Source organism: Rhamphochromis longiceps, linkage group LG23, assembly GCF_057381845.1.
Source record: "Rhamphochromis longiceps isolate RC_006_pf linkage group LG23, R_longiceps_female_GT1.1, whole genome shotgun sequence".
Lineage (NCBI taxonomy): Eukaryota > Metazoa > Chordata > Actinopteri > Cichliformes > Cichlidae > Rhamphochromis > Rhamphochromis longiceps.
The window spans coordinates 20,217,073-20,240,435 of NC_140578.1; the positions used below are offsets into that span (position 1 = coordinate 20,217,073).

The window sequence follows — 23,363 nt, forward strand, 5'->3', positions numbered from 1 at the left end:
CCTTAGTTCATAGCTGTTTGCTGCTCTGCTTTTGTGAGTATCAAACAAAATATTAACAGTCTTTTCAAACAGATGCTTTGGCTAGAGGGTCATTGGCCCCTCAGCGTGTGCATCATAAGGCTGCTGAGCAATCCAAACATGAGCTCAGACTACATTAACTAATTAATTATCTTACTAGGAAGTACTGTTCATAGAAAGTGATAAAATATGATATACATTTCAATAAACTATGGAAAAAAACACACCTTGGCAGAAATGCAGAACTCCCTGTGTTGGATCTGCAGTTCTTGCGTCTCAGCCACTGTCGCCCCAGGTGATGTGTGTGTGGCCAGGTAGTGGTCCCCTGACTGTTGTAGCCAATCCAGAGCCTACAACAAAAGGACACATTAGACAGATGTCCGTTAATAACTCAAAGTCAGCATTTCCAAAATATGATGCGAACACCCAGAGAGTATGCGAGACTTTTCATGCAACACAATTACTGTGTTAACTGATTAGTATTTTGACCTACTCAACAGAAAACTGAAAAATGTATCATGCTGGACAAAACAACAGCACAATGTTTCAAATGACAAAATATTTAATTTACTATCATGTAAGATTGAAAAAGGAAGCAACTTTGTATGCTTGAGAATCCAAGTTGTTTGATACAGTAGCTTGTCTGTTGGAACAGACCACATGAGCCAGCTGTCAGTGGTCATAATGTTATGTTACACCCGATCAGTGTATATGATTTGCTGATTTTGTTGTTAATGAGCATGAATAACAGTGCTAATAATTTAGCAGACCGCATCTACCTGCTGAGCGTGACTCTGGAACATCAGATACTGCTGGCATTGATCCAGTCTACGTTTCTTTAAAGTCCAGAAATGAAGAACTCTGTTTTCTCTCTGGAGGAGCTCACTGAGGATACCTGAGTGCACAGACACATCTGGGTAAGTCAAATTACCACTATAGTTTGCCATTAAGTGTGGTGTTCCTCAAGAAGTGATCCCAGCTCCACTGTAATTCTGTATTTACACCAACAAATGCTTGAATATTTCTCATGTATATATTTTTGTTCACCTTTGACCTGTTGCTCGGGCACCCTGGAGTGCCCAGTGACCTCTGCAACCCCTGTTACCCCGGAGACGGTGACACTGTGGCCAGAGATGGTCGCCATGGTGACACTGTTACGGTGAATGTACTTGAGGAAAACTTCGGCGTTCCGTCTGGCCAGAGTGCAGGCCTGTCGATGACCAACACCACAGACATTATGAGAAAAAGACATGGCACTCGAATAAGCCCGAATATATCTATGATCGATCATTACTGCCGACAGTTTCAGCATTGTGGGAGGCTTGGCTCACTCCATCCAAAATCAAACTTTATTATCAGGTTTAGTAAAGTTTAACTTGCCATTTTCTCCACAAGCACTTACAAATAATTGCTCAAATAGTTACCAAGATGCATGCCAAGTAGAAAGACTTGATTAGGGAAGTACTTTGATAACACTTGTACGATTGGCCCAGATCGTACAACTTTCATAAATGCTCTGGTCAAAATAAACAAACTCATGCTGGATGTTTTGGGACTGCTAAATTTAATACAATGAGAACTTTCCATGACCATTGAACAAGAAAACTGTTCAAAATAAATAAATGTATTCAACTTTATTCAAGTATCCTATTAATAGGATATGTCACTAAAGCCTGACCATGACCGATTACAGCAGCTGATTGGACTCGTTTTCAGCGTAAAATATTAGCAATGCTCAGCTTCTATTTTGGAGTTTGTGGTGGTTTTCCAGAGCTCCTCACCTTCAGAAACGCCTCCTTCTGTTCCATGTGTTTGCTGATGAGTGGCACCAGTTGCTCTGGCTGTCTTTCTCCTCCTGCACACCAGTCCTCCTCCCTGCGGTACTCCTGCTCCAGACTCTCCAGGACACCACACACCTGGAAACAGGCAGGTACACACTTGAAAAAACACAGTATACTACGAATTTCCGGCTGACTGTAGTTTAAATTTTAAATATTTGCACAACCTAAAAAGTAAGTTTGTAAAAACAATGTGTTCTATAGTTAAAGTATTACAATTATTTTTCATTTAAGATAATTATAATATATTACGAGTTTGCTAACCACTCAGTTAAGTGCTTGGCACCGTTTATTTATCAGACGCAGTTACAGTCTCTCGTTACCTGCTGTGACGTCCTGTAGAAGGCAGCAGATGCGTTAACTAATTTAAGTCTGTCTTCAATCCTCAGCATCAGAGTCTGCCAGTGTAGCGCCACCGTCTGGGCACAAGACCTCACTGCATCTGGGTCATAATGACCTGACCTAAGGAGGAAAGCGCAGATGTCAGTTGTTAAACAGACTAATGGCTGGCCTTCCTGAAGAAATGTAACATTTTCATCATTTAACGTTAAATAATGAAAATGAATATTATAAAAATGATTCTTTTACAGTTTGGGAAATGTGAGCTCTCTCTAACACAGAACACCAGAAGGTGACAGATGATCAAAGCTTTTGCTTTGATTGATTCATTTCCGGAAATTTTGTGAAGTATAATATAATTGTATGAATTACAATAACAGTTATGGGGTTATGTAACTTTTTCATCTGCCGTCCATGACCTTCCATCTATCCACTGCTCCTCAACCCCTCATGAACTCGTTTGTCATTATAATGTCAACCTTCATAACCTTCTTAACATATTTGCTCCCCTTAAACATCGAACTGTCTCATTTTCCCGTTCAGCTCCATGGTTTACCTCCGACCTGCGTCACCTTAAAGCTAAAGGACGCCAACTCGAACGTCTATTCAAGAAAACTGGACTTACTGTACATAAAGAAATGCACAATGATCATGTTTTGTTCTATAAGGACTGCATTGCCTCAGCCAAATCTGCTTACTACTCTGGTTTAATTAGTTCTAATGAAGGTAACTCCAGGTCCCTCTATTCATTGTTCAGTAAAATTACAAAACCTCCAGACACATTCCCCTCCCAGATGTATTCTGTTGATTTTTGCAATTCTCTTATCTCTTTTTTCACTTGTAAAATCTCAGACATTCACCGTCAACTTAACTCTTTAGGAGCTCCTGACTCTGAAGTAGACTTCCTGGTTACCCCACTGTCTTCCTGTCAGCTATTTTCAAGCTTTACTCTTCCCTCCATAACTGATGTATCTAATCTCATTAAAAAATCTAAGCCATCCACCTGTCAACTTGACCCTCTCCCTACTGTGTTAGTTAAAGCCTGTCTTCCCTCTTTAGCACCTCTCATAACCAATATTATTCATTCCTCCCTGAACACTGGGATTGTTCCTGAAGCACTGAAAAAGGCTTCTGTTATTCCAACTCTCAAAAAGCCTGGTGCAGACCCCAATAACTTTGATAATCTTCGCCCTATATCAAATCTCCCCTTTATTTCAAAAATTCTTGAAAAAGTTGTCGCCGCCCAGCTTCATTCACATCTCAATGACCATAATCTCTATGAACAATTTCAATCTGGTTTCCGCCCCAATCATAGCACAGAAACTGCTCTGTTAAGGATTACCAATGACCTTCTGATGGCAGCTGATTCTGGTCTCCTATCCATTCTCATCCTTCTTGATCTTAGTGCGGCGTTTGATACCATTTCTCACAATATTCTCCTGAACCGGTTAGCTTCCATTGGTATTAGTCATACCCCACTTACCTGGTTTACCTCCTATCTCTCAGACCGCACTCAGTTTATCCAACCTAAATCCCATTCTTCAGCTCTCTATCCTGTTTCTGCTGGTGTGCCCCAGGGTTCAGTATTGGGGCCTCTTTTATTCATTATTTATATGCTTCCTCTTGGTTATATATTCCGAAAATATAATATAAATTTTCACTGTTATGCCGATGACACCCAGCTCTACCTTTCTTCTAAACCCAATTCATCCCTCCCACCTACCTCCCTCTCAGACTGTCTTATTGAGATTAGATCCTGGTTCTCCTCCAATTTCCTCAAACTTAACAGTAATAAAACTGAAGTTTTACTTGTTGGTACACCATCTGTCTTAACCAAATCCCACAGCTTTTCCATTAACGTTGAAAATTCTCCCACCCTTCCCTCCCCTCAGGTTAAGAGTTTGGGTGTCATACTTGATAATACTCTTTCATTCCAGTCTCACATTAATTACATAACACGGTCTGCTTACTTCCATTTACGTAATATTCACCGACTCCGTCCCTTCCTTACTCCCCATGCTGCTGCCATCCTTGTCCATAGTCTTATTACATCCCGTATTGATTACTGTAATTCCCTCCTATTTGGTCTCCCTAAAAGGTCCCTTCATAAACTCCAACTTCTTCAAAATTCTGCAGCTCGGGTCATAACTTGCACTCCGTTAAGTGCTCATATTACCCCAGTTCTTCAGCAGCTTCACTGGTTGCCCATAGAAGCCAGGATAAATTTTAAAATCTTACTTCTTGCATACAAGTGTATCCATAAATCTGCTCCTTCATATTTGTGTGACCTGCTCCATATCACCACTGTTTCCCGCACTCTCAGATCATCATCTGCTATTCATCTTACTGCTCCGTCCTCACACCTTATCACTATGGGGAACAGAGCTTTCAGTCGCTCTGCTCCTCGGCTCTGGAACTCTCTTCCTCCTGCACTAAGAAATATTGACTCCCTCTCCGTATTTAAGACACAGCTCAAAACACATCTGTTTAAACTGGCTTACTCGCTTTAATGCTGATTTTATCTGTTGTCACGCTCTGTTTTGTAATTTTAACTTATTTTATGTATTTTATGACTATTGTTCCTTTTATTAATTGTGTTTTTTGTAAGGTGACCTTGGGTTTCTGAAAGGCGCCCTCAAATAAAATGTATTATTATTATTATTATTATTATTATTATTTGTACAAAGGGTTACTATGTACTTGATAAAGCATTGCTATGTCTGTATTTAAGACTTTATAAAAATGTTTTTAAGCCAGATTTTACTGGAAATTAATGAGACCAGTGGTTAATAATTTGATATTTGCAGCTAATTAGCATTAATAATAATAGATTAACTAACCTGACCAAGAGCTCTGCTCTCTGCTGCAGAGCCAGGGCCACCTGGTGGGTCCTCTGCAGGGAGTCAGCATGAAGGAGAGACTGGAGAAAAAGACAAGGCACAGCACATTCACTTCATTTCCGTTAATCCGTCGGGAGGACTTTGTGTGTGAGAGTCCCTGTTGTTGTGGTAACCTCTAAAGCTGACTGCTGTGATGGACTGCAAACACATCAGACTCATCCTCTGCATGAGGGCAGGGTCATTTATTCGCTGTCATGCAGGGTTTCCCACAGGAATCCATTTAGCTGAGCTGGTAAGCTGCTCAGATTTTGATGCATTTCATGTTGTGATAACCTGAAGTCTGAAGAACAGTCACACATATTTACATCTATACATCTATATGTAAATTACTCAGAAAGGGCAATGTTATGGTAAGGCTATAAATACTTTCTTCTTAAAATACTGAACAGATATTTTTTTAGTGTTTGTTACTGTCTTGTGTTTTTTTTTTAGAAAAACTGTTAAGAGATGTTTCTATATTTTTTTCTGTAGAGTGGAGAAAACCCATATTTATATGCTGTTTAGAAACCTGATATCTTAGCATAGTTTTGATGTAGAAGCCATTTAATAATTCTCCTTTTTATTACTTCTTCTAATTGGAGTGTACAGTTTGCATTGTGTGTGCAATAACCTCTATGGCCTGTTGGAGGCGCTCATGCTCCCTTTGCAGTTGCTCAGCTTCAGACAAACAGCTGGAATTCAACATGCAGGAAGATAACATGACCTCCCCCTCAGAGATCCAACCCAGCACCTGAGACAGATACACAGGGACGGATACAGGTCAGCATCATCACCTTTAGTCCCCACTTGGCAGCTGGCACATGTTCATCTGTGTGTGTTACCTGTTTAACCTGGCTCTGCAGGTGTCTCAGCTGCAGATTCTGTTCCAGATGTGTGTGTATGAGATCTGCAATCTGCTGCAGCTCCTTCTGTTTGTCCTGCAGGAGGTGCTGCAGCTCCTCCACCTGAGAGGAGATTCCTCCTTCTGCCTCGGACAGCTCGATACCTGACACACACACACACACACATACATAGAGATACACATTTTAGACCTAGACGGCGTTTTGGCTGCTAACATCCCCACAAGTACATTAAGACAGCTGTTTGTGTATATCTCTGTTCATATGTGTATGGATGCATGAACCGATGCAAGGTTTTGTCTGTGTGTCTCCATGGCAAATTCAATACGCTGGTTTCTATGGGGACCAGCTGTGTGCTTCAGAGAACAGTTTCCATGGCAACCCCATCCCCCTTTCCCCCCTCCCCCATTATCCTCGGTGCCCCCCCCCCCCCCTTTCTCCCTCCTAATATCATCACTGTGTTACTGAAGTGGTCAGACGGAGGCTACGCAGGAGCATGAAATGTGCTGACTGATTTCTATTTTATTCTGCTGCATTCAATTCTCTTCTATTCTGTGGAGGTTAAACATAATCAACATGCCATTGTATTGCAACTGTCCTGCACTATTCTGCTTCGTGCCCGTTTGGCCTTTTGCCAGCTTTGCTGTTTGACGCCATCAAAGCCCTCATTAGCCCCTCAAGGAAAGCCAAAACCCCCTCAAGTACAGCTACAAGCCCTGGATTGAAACCAGAAAACCTGGAAGCACTTCAAGGACCACATAGCCTGTTTCAGTATCATCACTACCCCTTCAGTTGTCTCTGCAAACCAACCAGTCCAACAGAACCTTTTAAAGACAAGATTCTCAAAGTGTGACTGGAAACAACTTCTTCGGTCCTTGACTAAATGAAAAATGAAATACCTAAATTTAATTCAGTCACACTGCATTTCATACTCAGCAGCAGCAGTACTTTATTGCAGACATTACAGAACATGCTAAAGTTTTTTTTAACCACTTAATATTCTCGCAGTGAACAGCGACCCATATAGAGTTAGGCTTATTGTTTGGGTTTGGTGAACGTCCACACAAACTATAAAACATTTGAAATGTCTGAAATGTTATAAAACAATTGAAATGTAACATCTATTTGGCTAAAACCAACCCCAACCCTGACCCAGCTCAGTCAGTACTGAGCTGGTTAAGTTAATATATAAAGCTCGTGTAAACAAATATAATATCCACCTTGCTGGTTAAAGAAATTATAATCCAGGTCAAATATTAGAATTATCATAATAAATCATAAAGCAACCTCTGAACTGGCACATTTCAAAAATTAATACTTGTACTTGGAAACCTATTCGGGTACATAACTGTCAGGGATCTCTGGAACCTCGAGTACCTTCAAATGATCACCAGACGCCCAAGATATCTGGAGCCCCCCATGGAAATGTTAAAAATCACAACCCACAATTACTTCAGAAACTACTGAGCCCCACAGGGTGACACTAACTAAAACACTGAGGGCATGATTAACAGAAATGTCTCAAGGTCCTTTCTTTGAGGGAATATCCCCAGCCACTAGCAATCTTCTTTAGAAATCCCTTAAAGAATAATTAAATAAATAAGCAAAATCCAATTAAGGGATTTCCACAATCCCCTAAGTAACTTCTAAACACACTCAAGGATCACTAGAAAACACTTTAAGACACCTGGAGCACATCAGTGATACACTATCAGAAATCAGTACCACTTACTAATAACTATGGGGAGCTCATGAGGGCTTTGGTCTACCGTGGCATTATTCATGGTGTCCATACACAGATCTTAGAATCTCTTAGGTATTGTAAACCACATTACCCGGATTTTATTAAATACCTTTATGTCCCCAAACCCTATCTCTGGAAACTATAGAGAAAACCTCTCAGCTGCTAACAATAAAACCCCACTAATGACTGAAGAGCCCCTAAACTAAAGTATTTACTGCAGCCCATTAATAACCTCTTAAATTCAAAATTCATGTCACCTTTCATTTCTTGTGCCTTACCACAGGACTCAATCTTGGGTCCCCTTTTCAAAGCCGACATTACGTCACTGAAGAACATGATGTATGTTTCTGTCGATATGTTTCAGTTTAATTGACTGCCTCAGCCAGCAAAAGTAAACTACATGAGAGTGAATTTCTTACCTGATGCCACAACCTCTGTGATGTACTGTTGAAGGTCATGGCCTTGCTGGATGACCTCATAAATCATGTTGTTCATAGCCAGCCTTCGTTCCATGTGCCTGCAATTCAATCACCAATCTATGAATCAAAGCCTGCGTCAAGAGTTATCATTGTGTCGAGTGAGGGCGATGACATCATCTTGGCCCGCTTACCTGTGAATGCGCTGCTGTGCTAATGTTAGTGCCTCGGGGGTCGTCTCCACTAGACGTGACTGACCCAGTGCTAACTTATCCTGGGCCAGCTTGTCCTGGTTTGCATCTGCTAGCCTTGTTGATGCTATTTTCTCGGTGGAGAAGTCCTGGGACTGTTTCTGCAGGTCTTGTTTCCAGGCGTCCATTTCCCCAGTAACCTGGAAAACACAATCATGAAGTTCACCTTTCCAACCTCACGCAAGGAGGGAAAATTTGTATGGAAAAGTAGAATGTAAATGAACCTCCAGCGTGCACTGCTGCAATATGCGCAGCTGTAAGTAAACATCAAGTCGGATCTTCCTCTGATGGAAAAGTTCCTCCAACTGAACGTGAGACTCCTCCAGCTGTTGCAGCACTGACTCCACATGGGCCACCGAGCTGCCCTGGGGCCTGAAACAAACCCACCCACTCGTTATAGGAATATGTAAACATTCAAAAAGCTACAAATAAAAATGCCCTGACCTGAAAATAAATACATTCTTGCAGGATATACAAATCGAAAAACAAATGCACCTACACACATTAGTCAAATCTTACACAAAGGCACCCACCAACACCCAGTGCAGGCCTCTGAGTTTGCATGAACACTGAAACAAATACACAGGCTGCAAAACGCCATAAAGAACAAACACAAAGTCTATGTAAACCTGAAAACAAACACAACTATAATTATAATAGAAATCAGCATGACACAGGCCTCTTAACTGCCCTGTCTAGTGAAAACAAATGCCAACACAACAATTAAATCCACAAACAAACACAAGAGTGTAAGGGTCATATATAGATCATTATATACTGTACTCATGGAACATTTGGACTCTTTATTATTGTTTATTAGTTCTGTGTGTAGTAATAAACATTTTCATCCATACGTTTTTTACCCAGTCACGCAGGACTGGCTAGTTAGGACATCAATTTAAGCAGAGACTCAAAAACCCAGCTACCTCCTCCAGCACCTAGATTCTGCCCCAGGGTCTGCTCCTAATTGGACATGCACCTTAAAGGCATCCAGGAGGTGTCCTAGTGAAGTACCAGAACCATTTCAACTGGTTCTTTTAATAAAAAGGAGTAGTGAGTCTCTTCTGAGCTCCTCTCTAATTACCTCACCCTATTTCAAAGGGAGAGCCCAGACACACTCATTCTCATCTCATTATTTCGATCACTGCCCACAGCTGGTGGTCACAGGTGAGCGTAGGAATGCAGATCAAACAGTAAATCAACAGCTTTACCTTTATGGTCAACTGTGTTTTTACCACAGAGACCAGTTCATTTTCAATTCATGAATTTCTTAATTTCTCCCAAACACAGAATTTGTCTTGCAATCAATTCTACACAAACTTAACATAATCTACCTCCGTGGTTTTCAGACTTTTTGTTTTCAATGCACACCAAGGGGCAAGCGAAATTTCAAAGCTAAGATGTACTTATACCCATAAACAACTGATCCATATGATCAATTCTTCTGACTTCACTATTTAATCAAAACAGTCTTGGGCATGATACATATTTTGTAGTGAACTCTACAAGCGTGCATACACATCCTTATCACACAGTTTCAGATAAAGCAACAAACAAGCAGTCTTACTGCCTCAGGTTTTGATACAGCGAACTTTAGAAGTGGGTAAAGTTTCTCTTTGAAGAATGTTTGGTTTCCAGTTGCCTCTTAGGCTCACTCAGCACCATGTCGGCATTTGTTAACACCTCCCAGAAAATAATCCACTTCGGGTGAAGGCTGTTCTTGTGATTTTAAGCACAATATTGTGTTTTACCTCATCAGAAAATAGTTCTTCTCACTATCAATTGGGGCCTTTGATATACTAATACAGTCTTCATTTTCATGCATCACTTCTTGTACAGATACGATAATCACTTTGTTTGATACAAATTCCTAAGGTGCACATTAACATTCTTTATAATCCAGAAAATAAAAGCACCTGCGTAATCCACATAGAAGAGAAAACAAACAAACCCATACATTTCACAAAACTCGAAAAACAAACACACACACATTCCCCATAATCCAGAGAAAACCCACACACGTTCTACGTGACCCGAAAAACACAACATTTGGTTCACAAAGTTGGTGCATATGGACTTTCTAAATAATCAAGTAAAACAAACAAAGCCACACAGACCAGACCAGACAGGTTCAGAGAGCTGTTTGCAGAACACATCTAGATCTTCAATAATGACATGCACTAGTAAGCAGTGCAGCACTGTGGCTTAAAACAAACACACCCACTGTGTATGTGTGTGTGTACCTCAGTTGCAGGATGAGGTCTTCTCCCTCTCGGATGACACTCATCGCAGCTTCCTGTAGGTCAGGGTTAGAGCTCGGGTTAGTGTGAGGGTTAGAGGTGATCAGGGGTCAGGTGCGGGTGTTAGGTTGTTATGACAGGGTTAGACTTAAGGTCAGAGGTCACAGCTGGGCTGTTACCTGTGTGTTGGCCTGTTGCTGCTGCTGCTGGCTTATGAGAGTCTGAAGAGCCTCCACAGTGTCTGGGCAGACGAGGACATCTGAGGAGAGCTGTTTCTGGAGTCCATCCATCCACGCTGAGAGCTGGAGGAGAAGAAGAGAGGAAGACCAGCTACTGTTAATAATATTACCTCTGACGAGTGGTTACAAAGTGTGTGTCAATGTGTATTACCTCCTTTGTATGCGTGTAGAAAGACACAGCGAGATCCAGCAGCAGCTTCCTCTGTTCAACACGCTGGATAAAGGCCTGTGATATGTAAAAAGTGTAAACCACACATTCACAGTATATAAACTACAACACAGCCCCGCCTTCTCCCCTCCCTTCAACAGACACACCTGCATGCGGAGCTCCAGGTCTCGGGCCGCCTGGTAAATCTCCTCCTCTTCACACTCTCCAGACTGAGCCAGCTGGTCTGCTGCCTCCAGAAGCTTCTCCGCGTTGGTGTATGTGTTCTAAGAAAGAGGAAGAAATTAGGATGCTGCAGCTGCACTTAAAGATCAACTATATGTGGGTCTTGAGCCTATGGTACCTGTGCGACCTGCTGGAAGTCGTCGTGGCGTTTCTGCAGCGCTCGTGCTCGGTGCAGAGATTTCCCCACGCCAGTGTGTTTGTTCAGGAAAACCTCACCATGCTGCTCCACCCAGTCCAACACCTGGGAGACAGACATGTGGAGGTTAACCTGAATCTCAGATCTTTTTTCTCCTGAGCTCAGAATTTTTGAATGGTACACAACTTTGATTATACAAATGCACAAAAATATCTAAGATTTTAGATAATTTATAAAACAAAGAAACCCTAACATTTAATATAATGTGTGGCTATAAGAATTTTAGTTTGGACATTGAAGTGGATTCTTCAGAATCTGGCTCTGAATATACATCCATATTCCAAACTGGATCAGCATCTACATTTTTTGGTCATACCTGTTTAACATCCTGCTGAAACACACACAGCTGCAGGCGCTGATGGAGGCGGAGCTTGCGGTGTTGCCATGCCCTCTCCACTTCATGGTGACCCTGCAAAACAGAAGACAGTCTGTATCACTCCACGTATCTTGCTGTCTGCACATTGGATGTGGAGGATGTGAGACAGGTCACGGAGGGACATACCTGCATCACTTGGTGGAGAACTCCCATGATGCTGTGTGTGGCGGCAGTGAAGTCAGGTTTGGGCACTGATTCGTCAGAATCTGATGCTGGGCAGCGCTGGAGGACATCCAGTAATGCTTTACCGCTCTCGCTGACCTGAAGAAGGACAGGTGTTGATAAACAATGAGACAGACAGCTGTCTAGCACACACAGGATTTGAGAGCACAGACAGGCATGTACCTGTGTGTAGTTTGCAGAGATCTCTTCATTGAGCTCCTGGTGTTTTTTTACAGCAGCTTCCAGCTCTGCTGTCGCCGATGGCAGTGACCCTTCAGAGCACACTTGAACCCAGCCCTCCACCCGATGCAGGAACTAAACAGGGAGAGACAGACAAGTAGGTTTTTTGACATGAGAACATCACCTGACTGTTGCAGTGTCATATAAGAGGAGACAAGTATGGTAATATAAATCAATATGGGTCACCTGTTCTGCCCCCTGGTGGAAGCCGGTTGCCATGGCGAGCGTGTTGCTGCGCTCTTCCAGTGCCGTGGTCAGGGACTTCCAGTCTTCCTGTAATTTTGATGAAACCATGGCGATCCGTTCTGCACCATAATGACCAGCCTCTGCGAGCCTCGCCGCCACAGTGACAACACTGTCCACGTTCACGCTGCCATTCTGCACAAACACAAACATGTTGATTCAGCTCATTAAAATCACTCTGTACATAAACACACACACAAATACATGTGCACTCGCTGACTGACCATGCAGTTGGCGGTGAAGTGCTGGTGTTGTGTCTGGAGGTCTACAGCGTGCTGGTGGTTCTGACCGACCTCCACCAGGCTCTGCATGAACAGCTCTTTACTGTGACCGATCCACTCGGACATCTAAGACAGAGGGAGACAGAAAGGTTAGCATCAAGCTATCTGTCCAGGATGCTAAGGTTGATGTGAATAAAACAAAAGATTAAGAAGCATTAATGTAAGGGACATCAAACTGAAAGTGAGAGATTGAAAACTTAAATTTGATGGACACAATACATAATACAATGAAATGCAGAGCATCATAAAAGATGGCAAACTTGGTGCAAAAGTTATTGCATTTAATTTAAGCACCATGAAACTCATTACAAACTTAATGTAAAGGATGCCAAACAATGTGTGAAAAAGCGAGGTTAGGCAATGCAAAAGTAGCTCAAAAAACCATTTCCAGTGTTACCATCCAGAGGCTCAACAGACATTAACTCTGCGAGAAGGATCGTTATAAAATCTTTATTCATTTTTGTACTTTACTCTAAGGGCTGACATCTTCTCCTGCCTGAAACACATGTCACCTAATTTGCAACCTGTCAACTGTGATTTGCAGCTTTGTTCTCATGAAAACAAACATGATGTTTGTCGACACATGGGAGAACCCCCCAGAACTTAAGTCAGTCTTTCGAGAAATGTGACAGCACGTACATTAACAGAGCAAACAAATTTTTTTTTTCATTCTGCTTCCAACCCGTTAGGTTTCATACTTGCTTATCACAACATAAACCTCACCTTGGTGGCGTCCTGCTCAAAGAGGTGTAGCTGCAGCGCCTGGTCCAGGTGCAGCTTCTTGTCACTCCAGCTCTGCAGGAGGTGGGTGCGAGCCGCCTGCAGTCGGTCCAGCAGGGACGAAACCTTTGGAGCCACGCTCTGGAAGTCCGCCCCACCTGAGAGCCAGCTGCCATGGCTGCCGCCACCCCCACCACCTTCATTAGAGGTGTCACCGTGTGAAGGGCCAAGGCGCATACGTTGGAGTAAACACCGGCCTTCTCGGTCAAGTGCATCAACTGGTGCTGTGGCAATAGTATTACGGAGACGACCATGTTCCTCAAGAAGTCTAGAGAGAGAAACATGGAGGGAGACTTGGCTTTAATGACCTTTGAAAGAGCTAATTTGCCAAGAAGGTTTGCAGTTTTAAAGGAAGTGTTCCAGATCCACACCAAAATCTAACGGGTGCTTTCTTTGCCTGTGCGCCAACTCGGAAGATTCATGAAATCTCACTGGAATTGTGTGTAATTTTGTAGGTAAGCGGTTAAGATTATATGGTAAACACGAGAGAAAAAAAAACACTCACTTGCGGGCCTCATCAACATCCTGCGGCTCTGGTATGCGGTTCAGTCCGGCCTCTAGCTGTTCCAGCTGGGCCAGCAGCTGTGTGGCGGCCCCTGAGAACTCCTCCAGGCCCAGGCGTAGCTCAGTCCACTCTACATGGTCATACTCCAATGAGCCGCCGAGGTCAGAGGTCAACTGGGAGGGGTCGACAAGCCGGGACAGACCCTCCACGGACACCAGGCTTGTCTGGAGACAGAAACAGGTTACTGCATACTGCAGGGGAATGTCAAGAACTGAGTAGTTGTACTATAGACAGGAGAACGGTGGCTAAGCTGTCATCCCTGATGGACAACATCTCCCACCCCATGCAGGAGACTCTGACAGCACTGAGCAGCTCCTTCAGTGGCTGCGGCACCCACGGTGTGGGACGGAGAGATTTCGCAGGTCTTTCCTCCCCACTGCTGTTAGACTCCACAACAAAGACTCCAACTGATCAAACACACACATCCACACGTGTGCAATGACACTAAGTGCAATACTCTTTTTCTGACAAAGTTGTATTTTTACTCAGTTGTATAAAGCATTTGTATTCTATTTTTATGCTATTGTATATTTTATTCTATTTATTCAACGGTATATAGTATTTTATTTTATTCTATTCTGTACAGTTGTGTACAGTATTTTATTCTTATTATTTTCAAATTTTTGCTATATAACTTTTGCACTGTCCACTTCCTGCTGTGACAAAAAAAATTTCCCACGTGTGGGACTGATAAAGGTAATCTTATCTTATCTTATCTTATCTTATCTTATCTTATCTTATCTTATAGTACACACAGGTTGTAAGTAGTAGCAGTAACTTCTGTAACATGAGCACTTCATTTAGGTGTAGTGTTAGTATGTGATAAAGGGGTAATTTTAGAAGAACATCTAACATTAGTGGTTTTTCACTTGGGCACAGTAGTCAGTGGAGCAGTACTCTTCTTAGCTGTAGTAATACTTCATTTAAAAGTCAGTACACTCAGTTTAACAGTACTGCCTGCAGAAGCGCTTCAGGTGGCATCAGCAGGAGAACTGGCACTTAAGGTAATGACAGCTGATCTTCACTGTGCAGTAACGCACCTCGAAGCTGAGCTTGGCACTGCCCAGGTTGGTCTTGTGTTTCTGCCAGAAGGTGTCAGGTTTGATGAGCAGCGCTGTGTGGATGTTGGAGGAAAATGACTCCTGCAGCGTTCGCAGTACTGGCTTCACACTGTCCCACTTACTGCCGCGCATGTCCACCACCACGGTAAAGCCACGAGCACGCACATCCTCACTGACAGAAAGACACACAGATGCAAAAGCTGGTAATACGATCCAGGTACTATTTTTTCTACAAAGATTTGACCCATGTTAGTTAGTAGTAGTAGCTCCTCCAAGTCTTGGCTGGTTAAGACATTTCTTTAAAGATAGCTTAAGTCAAAGATGCTAAATACTATTTGAGGATATGACTTGATAACTGGAATTTCCTGAACAGGAATTTACACTGTTATTTTTTGGCATTTTACTGGATTTTTTCCTGATAGTGCATTAAAATTTAAAAAAATACAAAATACAAAAGGTTTTACACAGTGCTTCAACAAACAATCAAAAAACAAAATACTCAAACAAAAAGAAAAGGAGAATAAACAAACGCCAGTGACGACTGAGGGAACATATGTAATAAACAGCACATCTGAAAGATGACAACCAGACAAGGGACATAAAAGACAATATCATTTTCAATGACAAAAACCAACTCTATAAAAGTTTTAAGCAAATTAAAGTCGTTGACTGTTTCTGTGAGGCCATTCTAGGTGGAGGGGTCCTGCAAAAGCACAATTTTAAAAGGACCCACCCGAGGCTATCAGGCCACAAGCTGGCTCATTTAGTCTCAGCGTTTCTGCTATAAGGCTCGGGGCTAGACATGCTTTAAAAGTGATGAGGAAAATCTTGAAATCAAATCTATAACATGTGGGAAGACAAAAGAGAGAAGCCAGGATCCGGGAGACGTGATGCCATCTGCTAATACATGCCAAGCTGCTGCATTTCAAACTAGAGAGGACAGAACTGCCACGGTCAAGCCTGTAACACTATAAAGGCTTGGATGTGTTTTTCCAGGTGTGGATTTAAAAGCCTTAGTTTAATTTTGAAAACAGGTCTTAATTCGACAACCGTGGGTCGGGTCAAACCGAGCTCGTAAATTTCTGGTATTTGTAAACATGGTTTCAAAGAAACTTTCATTTGAGCACTACAATTTGTAGGATTAAACAATAAGACTGAACTATCTGATTTTCAATTATTCAGCTAAAGAAAACTTTGTATCATCCAACAGTTTTAAACTACAGCTAGGCTTTTGCACAGTTCACCTGTGTGTTGTCTACATAGCAATGAAATTTAGCTGAATAGAAGCTTATAAATACAAAATAAAATAGCACCTAAAATGGAACCTTGTGTTACTCCACAGTAATTGTAACCTGTAGATGACCTTTAGTTGACTATGTTGACATAAAAGGGTTTTTCTATAAGACTGAAAGCAGCCAACACTTGCTTAAGCCCCTAAGAGCCTTTTGGCCTTCAAAACAGTGAAGGCAGTGAGTCATTACAGAAATCAATGTTTTTATGATCTATAATGGTAAAATTAACAATCTCAATTCACAAAACTGTGTCTATTCATAACATTTTGACAAAGTATATATACTACGTACCCCAGGCTAACTAATATCTAGGTAAGCTCTGCAAAACAGCTCTACCTGGGTATCGTGGACAGGTAAGTGACCAGCCGACTGAGGTCCTCCTGTTTTATTCGATCATGATTGGTCCTCGCAGGGAAGGTCAGGATTGGTCCACCTCGTTTGTCCCGTCCACCTGGAAAACACAGAGCAGTTACTCAAACTGAGTTACATGAAGACCAAGCTGGGATAAAACCTGCAGCAGTATTAGTGTTTTTCTATTTTCTTTGCTTGTTTGTTTTTACCCGATACGAAGGCCACTTTCTCTCTGAGCACCGTCAGGACATCGACTGCCCGGACACACTCGGCTTTACCAGAACCTGAAAGACAGATAGAGGAAATCTTGAGCTGCTGGCTTTTGTCTAGTCCAGCTAGAGATCTACCACCATAGGAACCCCAAATCAAAGGTGAAACACAAACACTCTTATCAACACTCTTATCAACGGCCTACTTTTTTTCTGATTGGCCAACATGTCTATTGTTGAAATATTTCTAATCACATTATTTTCAGCAGCTTTCTTCACTTCACCACCAACTTTCTATCAGTGGGGCATTGTGAAACTGGCATGAATACTGTGTCACCCACACTACCGACCACACTGGGATGCCGTCATGTAAAAATATTACTAAGAGTGGTCAAAAACTCCACACTGACTTATCGTTCCAGCTCAAGATATTTGAGTGGGACCAGTGTGGTGAAAAACACCTACAGGCTGAAAGTTAGGAAATAAAGGACAAGGAAACATCAAACTACTTCCTCTCATCTACCAAAATCAGGCTTCAGCACGAGGAGCTGACAGACATTTCAATTAAAAAGCTCCTGCAGCTCAGGGAGCATGTCTTTGTGTACTTGTATGCCTATATTTGTGAGGACTGTGCTGAATTTAAGACCCTGTGAGGACATTATCTCTAAAAAACCCCCCACAAAGGTCTGTTTTCAGGGGTTGAGATGTGCTTTTAACATTTGATCAGGTTTAGGTTTGTCATGGTGTAGGAGCCTGAAAACACATTTTGTCATTGGCGGTCCCCACAAAGCTAGGAGTACAAACATAAGTGTGTGTTGCAGACGGCCTCCCATGTGCGTCAGATCATCCTCCACAGCGGGGAGAAAGCTAATCCAACACACACACACACACACACACACACACACACACACACACACACACACACACACACACACACACACACACACACACACACACACAATGAAGGCATTAAACGTCTCACATTAGCAGCTCAACGAGCAGCAATAACCCTCAGAGAGAAAACCTAAAAACAGGAAGGAGAAGTGAAACACTTCTGCAACTTAAGCTCCCTGCTTGCAGCACCCTATTTCTCCTTCTCCATCCGTGTCTGTCAGACTGACCCAGACTGACTTATTAACTAATCAGCTTCAGACCCCTGATAATCCATCAAGGGTTTTAGTCAGGCCACACCCATGTGTGATAATAACCCAAATAACCTACACATAAATTCACTGTGATAAGAATATTTACTTCAAACAGAAAGTAGAAAAGCCCCAAAAGACTATGGGAATGACTGAAGACTAAATGTGATTTAAACCATAGGCTGTTACAAAAATAAACCATCCAAATTATGGAGTTCATTTTCAATATTTTCTGCAAAAAAATCAACCAACAACAATAACAGAAGTCAAACTGTGTTCTACCTTCAGATGACTAATGAGCTGCACTGTTTTGCATCCGGTCCCCATGTGGAAAAATACCCTGATTTGGTCAATGAATCTGTAAGCAGGCCTCTTCATTTTAGCTTTCACCAACAGCTATTTTTTACCAAAGGAAGGACAAACATCAACAGCACTGTACCTCCTTTCTCTTCCTTTATGGTTAGAACTCCCTAATCTTCACCTAACGGTGCAGGGTACCTGTAGTATATCTGCTGATTTCCATGTTTGCATCCATGAGCCCTACATGGCCTGTGTAGGTTTTTGGTCATCCAGGTCATGGAAGTCTTATGCTCTTGAGTTGACAGCAACTAGACATATTTTTTGATTCTTGATTCTCATTCAGAGGGCTTCTTCAGTTCGAAAGGCTCACGGCGAGTCCTAGGTATTTAAGCTCTAGTGGGATTAGAAAAGTCCCTAATTACCTATATACTTTGCTTCACAACTTTGCTCATATATTTATTAAACAACTAAGCTAAAGACAGGGTGGGTGAACGGTTATTAGGACCACCTCCAGGGTCACAACTCCACTACTGTTCTACTGTTTTTTTTTTCTTTTCAATTCTTTTTTTTTTTTTATTACTTTGTACTTGAATGTGTGGTGAGGCATAGGGCTGCTTTACTGGGTCCAGCGCTGATTTAATTTTTGTGATGTTAATTAACTGCTTATCAGTTAATTATACCTGGGATTCCTCACCAGCTGTTAGAGCTGAAAAAAACAAAAACAAAACACTTGGATGAGAAATGAAATATTTTGATGAATCTAAAAACAAGTTACAGTTTCCTTCAGTTCAAGTACTTAAAGTCTTGCTTTATCATTAAACAATCCCTTTAAGACTCTTTTTATATGTGAATAACCATGAAGAAAAACATCTTGGAAAATATAAAATTTCCCAGTGCTTAGACCCTGCAGGAGTAATTTGTAGACTTGCAGTGAATTACTGAAGACTTTACTAACTGTCTTTTGGAAATGGGAAGATGCATGTTTAATGACAATTGGGTTTAGAATAACTGTTTCTCTTGGTGATTAAACTCAGCCTTGCTGCTTTCAGATGACTGCTGAGCTACACTGTTTTAATCCTTTTCCCATGTGGCAAAATACCCAGACTTCTTCTGTTCCATAAGTCGAGTCTTATAATAGAAAGTCAAAAGAACTTGATTGTTTTCTCCATATTTGAAAGAATGCTAGGTTCTGCTTGGGTCTGAGTAACTGTAAATTTTATAATTAGATGCTGAGTGGGAGGGTCCATGTGGACGCCCACATGCCTGCCAGTTTTTGTGACTGTACAAACTCATCTGCAGAGACTTTGAATTACTATGCACCGACTATGCTTGTGCCCCAGGCAGCAGACTTCAAGTGGACTTCAAAAGAAATATAACAGGAGTGACTACTCAACTGTGGCATCTCCAGCTGTCCGTGTTCTCGACAGAGTATAATAAGGGCTAGCTTCTCACCTTCAGTCAGGAGCCCTTGGTGCCACATTGTACCTCTGCAGTGTAACTGTTCAACGTGCAAGGTTACCAAAGCAAACTAGAATAGTTAACACAAACCATCATCTTTACTTACATCTCTACAAGAAAATGGTCTGCACTTCATGATCCGGCAAAAACAAAGAACCTAAACAAGCAACATGCTAAAACAAAGCTGCCTGGTGTCCAGGCTAACAATCAGTCTTTCAAGTAGGTGTTTGCTCTCATCTGAGAGTTTGAATGGATTGGACCGGACATCAAAGGCTATAATGCGCTATGAAGACAACTTTCCACTGTTCTTTGGTCAAAGTAGCTAAAGGTCATTTGCTCAAGAAAGAAACTTGAGATTGAGATCAGGGGTATAGTTGCAGCTCAGTAAAAGCAAGTGGTGGTGAGCCATCTTCACTGAATCAATCAATAGTATTAATATTTTAAGGAAACCCCACCTATTGAATAATAAAATAAGATATAAAAGTCCATTTAAACATTAATTGACTATATCCACTGTATCCTACAGAGGGCAGTGGTGGGCTTGAGACTGTCTCAGCTGATGTTGGGCACAAAAGACTTCAGCCTTCAATAGATCTGCAGCAATTACGCTTGGTTAATGATTACTGGAACCAGCTAATGGACAGAAAATCAATCAGCATCTAGTTTAACATTCTGATAAGTAGTTTTTCAAAGATTTCATAGTTTGTGCTTCCCATACAGGAGAACTGGCCACTGTTCCTCAGCTGACATGATAGCAAATTACTTTTGAGTGTTAAACTCAGAAAGCAGATATTTGTTGATGTGATTTTGAGCTCTGTGAGAATCTCTGTATGGTTAATCAATCAGTCGATTAGTAAATTAATCTGCGCTGAAAATCATGGTTAGTTGCAGTGGTGGGCTTCAAGCTGTGGATCAAATACATTTGGGAATCAGTGTCCAATGTTTAAATTAAAATGCAAAATCATTCAATTTGAATTTAGTTGCATCCCATTAAAAAAACCTAAACTCCAGTTCCTGCTCTGATTTCTTTAGCCTGAGATGAGCTTCCCAATGTGCTGCAACTGATGGGTTTTTTCTGTGATAAATCATCAATAAGAACACTGAGAGCAGGCAGTTCTTTATCGCTACCGAGTTAAACTCCACACTCCTGCTCTTCACTTGCTGCTGTTTGTCGTGAATTAGCCGAATTTGAAAAAAAAGATGATGAATGTGTTGGAGTGGGTGGACCTGTTGTTAATATATGGCAGCTCTGAGAGCAGAAGCTAACAGCCTGCAGACGCTAATGAGTCGCTGGTGGGTGTTTGAGGTCTGTTCGAGTGTAAATACAACTGAACCTGGCACGTTCCGCCACATCTGATTGATCCTCGATCGGTTGTCAATCAAGGTGACACCATCGAGATTTGGAGGAGGGATTTCCACTCTGATAAAGCTGTCTGACACCAATAAAACACTCACTCTCTGAGTCAGTCACAAGCTGAAAATAGCGGCTGTGCAGAGCACATGAAAAGCCTTCAGAGGAACTTGCTGTCAGTCTGTCAGGACTCATCACACTGATTACACAACAAAAACTAATGAATATATTTCCCCGCAGTGTCCTCTGAATCTCTAAAATGTCAGCCTCGTGGATTTGAAGACATCGCAGTCCGAGGCCAAAAATACAACATTACTTTCTTTTTCTGAGTGACCTTGGTGCCATTTCTCTGCTTGTAAAAACAGCCTCGAGACATCCAGTTTTTATGTTGCCCAAAATGAACTACACTGACATATAGCCTGATCTGAGAAAGAGCTACAAACAGTGTTACTCACAGCCGTTCCATCGTGAATGCAGCTTCATTCACAGAAAAATCACACAAACTGCTTTACAGTTTAACCATCAGCTGCTCCACAATAAAAGTCTGCCAAATACTTCACAATAAAAGTCTGTCAGCTTCTTCACAATAAAAGTCTGTAAGATGCTTTACAAAAAAATCTGTCAGCTGTTTCACAATCAAAATTAATCAAGTACTTTAAAGTAAGTCTTTCCGCTGCTTCACAATAAAAATCTGTCAAATACTTCACAATAAAAGTCTCCCAGCTGTTTCACAATAAAAGTCTGTAAGATGCTTTACTATAAAAATGTGTCAAATACTTCACAATAAAAGTCTGTCAGCTGCTTCCCAATGAAATGCCATCAATACTTCACATTAAAAGTCTGTATACTGCTTCATGCTCCTATGTGAAATAATGAAATTCTTTTAGCCTCAGTGTTTCTACTTTCCATTAGTTGCATTGTGTAACTTGCTGTTACTGACAGTGCTGTCAGTGGTTTTGCTAAAATATCTTCTTCCATAATGTTCACAGCAGCTGATTACTGTACATTTAAACCTACACTTGTTCTACTCAAACACCATTTAGCTGATTTCTTGTTACTGTAAGCTATTTGACTTCTGCAAGTTATTATTATTCCTACTTTGTCTTACAGCTATAACCTTCCTGGAACACGACACAGCCCCACGTTGGTTGCTTGCCAGTTAAAATGTGATAATGTGTGACTGAACACAGCGTAAAAGCATAAAATCAACTGATAGAGAGCCCTGAGATCATTAAAGATCATCTGGATTGTTTGTATGTAACTGAAAGCAGAGATGCTGTAATTCATAATGACGCTGATGAGATGCAGTTTTCCTTCATGGTCAATTGCCTGATAACAGTCTAGCAGAAAAGATAAGTACATCACATCCATTTAGCAGCGCTTTTGTCCAAAACATGAAGAGGCTGCTGGGACTGAGCAACCAACCCTGTGAACGATGGCCAACCTGCTCTAAACCACTGAGCTACAGCTGTGGCAAATATTTAAATTACCACAGGGAGCTTGCCAAACAGACACCACAGGTCCCTTTGTGGACCCGTGGGGCTGTGTCCCACTTTTCCCTGCTGGTAATCCAGATTTTCCTATATCCATATGTTAGGTTTGTAGTCATTTTAACCCATGGCTGGGTTATTTTATTTTTTTATTTATCCAACACTTTATTTTTAGGTTTTTAATATGCAACGGAAGAAATCAGAAGAAATTTCTAATTCTGCTTTCTGTCAGAAATGTTTCCCATAACCCTCAAAATTCAGGTCAGTTTGCCTGCTGAGCACATGTCCTGAACCATATCTGACTGGTGCTGCTCTTTACATCTTCACATAGATTTTCTTGCTACTATCAGCAAAACATTAGCAAGGTTGTCGAGCTATATCCTTGTAAAGCCTCCTCAGTGTTCCTTATATTCTGTACATCCCAGCATATTTAATTGGAACAACAAAGCCTTTAATGCCTTTTGACATTTGTGTGGTTCTAAAAACACAGTCTGGTTTGTCTCATGGATGGTCTGCTTGGTTAATGCATGCCTCTGTGCAACAGCCACTTTTTGCAGTTCTGTTTTATTTTCTTCTGGTTTCTAGTTTTATTGGTTGTGTTTATTATCATTAGCTGCCATTAGAAATTATTATATGTTTTATTCCTTTGAG

General features: G+C 41.5%; 1 protein-coding gene across 4 annotated transcripts in view; it reads right to left on the bottom strand.

Moving 5' to 3' along the window:
• The window catches only part of LOC146641805 (kalirin-like), a 61,458-nt gene that overhangs the window by 34,259 nt on the left and 3,836 nt on the right, over nucleotides 1-23,363 (bottom strand). For 3 of the 4 annotated variants that reach the window (XM_085399688.1, XM_085399687.1, XM_085399689.1), the window contains exons 2-27: nucleotides 16,972-17,046; nucleotides 16,748-16,862; nucleotides 15,099-15,291; nucleotides 13,999-14,222; nucleotides 13,437-13,761; nucleotides 12,657-12,779; nucleotides 12,376-12,567; nucleotides 12,133-12,264; nucleotides 11,914-12,048; nucleotides 11,728-11,820; nucleotides 11,334-11,456; nucleotides 11,140-11,256; nucleotides 10,976-11,050; nucleotides 10,765-10,887; nucleotides 10,589-10,641; nucleotides 8,570-8,717; nucleotides 8,289-8,485; nucleotides 8,098-8,195; nucleotides 5,917-6,080; nucleotides 5,706-5,825; nucleotides 5,036-5,115; nucleotides 2,180-2,318; nucleotides 1,800-1,934; nucleotides 1,066-1,228; nucleotides 798-913; nucleotides 246-368 (exon numbers count right to left, since the gene is read on the bottom strand). In XM_085399688.1, coding sequence (XP_085255814.1) covers nucleotides 246-368; nucleotides 798-913; nucleotides 1,066-1,228; nucleotides 1,800-1,934; nucleotides 2,180-2,318; nucleotides 5,036-5,115; nucleotides 5,706-5,825; nucleotides 5,917-6,080; nucleotides 8,098-8,195; nucleotides 8,289-8,485; nucleotides 8,570-8,717; nucleotides 10,589-10,641; nucleotides 10,765-10,887; nucleotides 10,976-11,050; nucleotides 11,140-11,256; nucleotides 11,334-11,456; nucleotides 11,728-11,820; nucleotides 11,914-12,048; nucleotides 12,133-12,264; nucleotides 12,376-12,567; nucleotides 12,657-12,779; nucleotides 13,437-13,761; nucleotides 13,999-14,222; nucleotides 15,099-15,291; nucleotides 16,748-16,862; nucleotides 16,972-17,046 — 3,581 coding nt within the window. Of the gene's footprint in view, nucleotides 1-245; nucleotides 369-797; nucleotides 914-1,065; nucleotides 1,229-1,799; nucleotides 1,935-2,179; nucleotides 2,319-5,035; nucleotides 5,116-5,705; nucleotides 5,826-5,916; nucleotides 6,081-8,097; nucleotides 8,196-8,288; nucleotides 8,486-8,569; nucleotides 8,718-10,588; nucleotides 10,642-10,764; nucleotides 10,888-10,975; nucleotides 11,051-11,139; nucleotides 11,257-11,333; nucleotides 11,457-11,727; nucleotides 11,821-11,913; nucleotides 12,265-12,375; nucleotides 12,568-12,656; nucleotides 12,780-13,436; nucleotides 13,762-13,998; nucleotides 14,223-15,098; nucleotides 15,292-16,747; nucleotides 16,863-16,971; nucleotides 17,047-23,363 lie in introns of all 4 variants that reach the window. The other variant, XM_085399686.1, reaches the window with a different exon arrangement.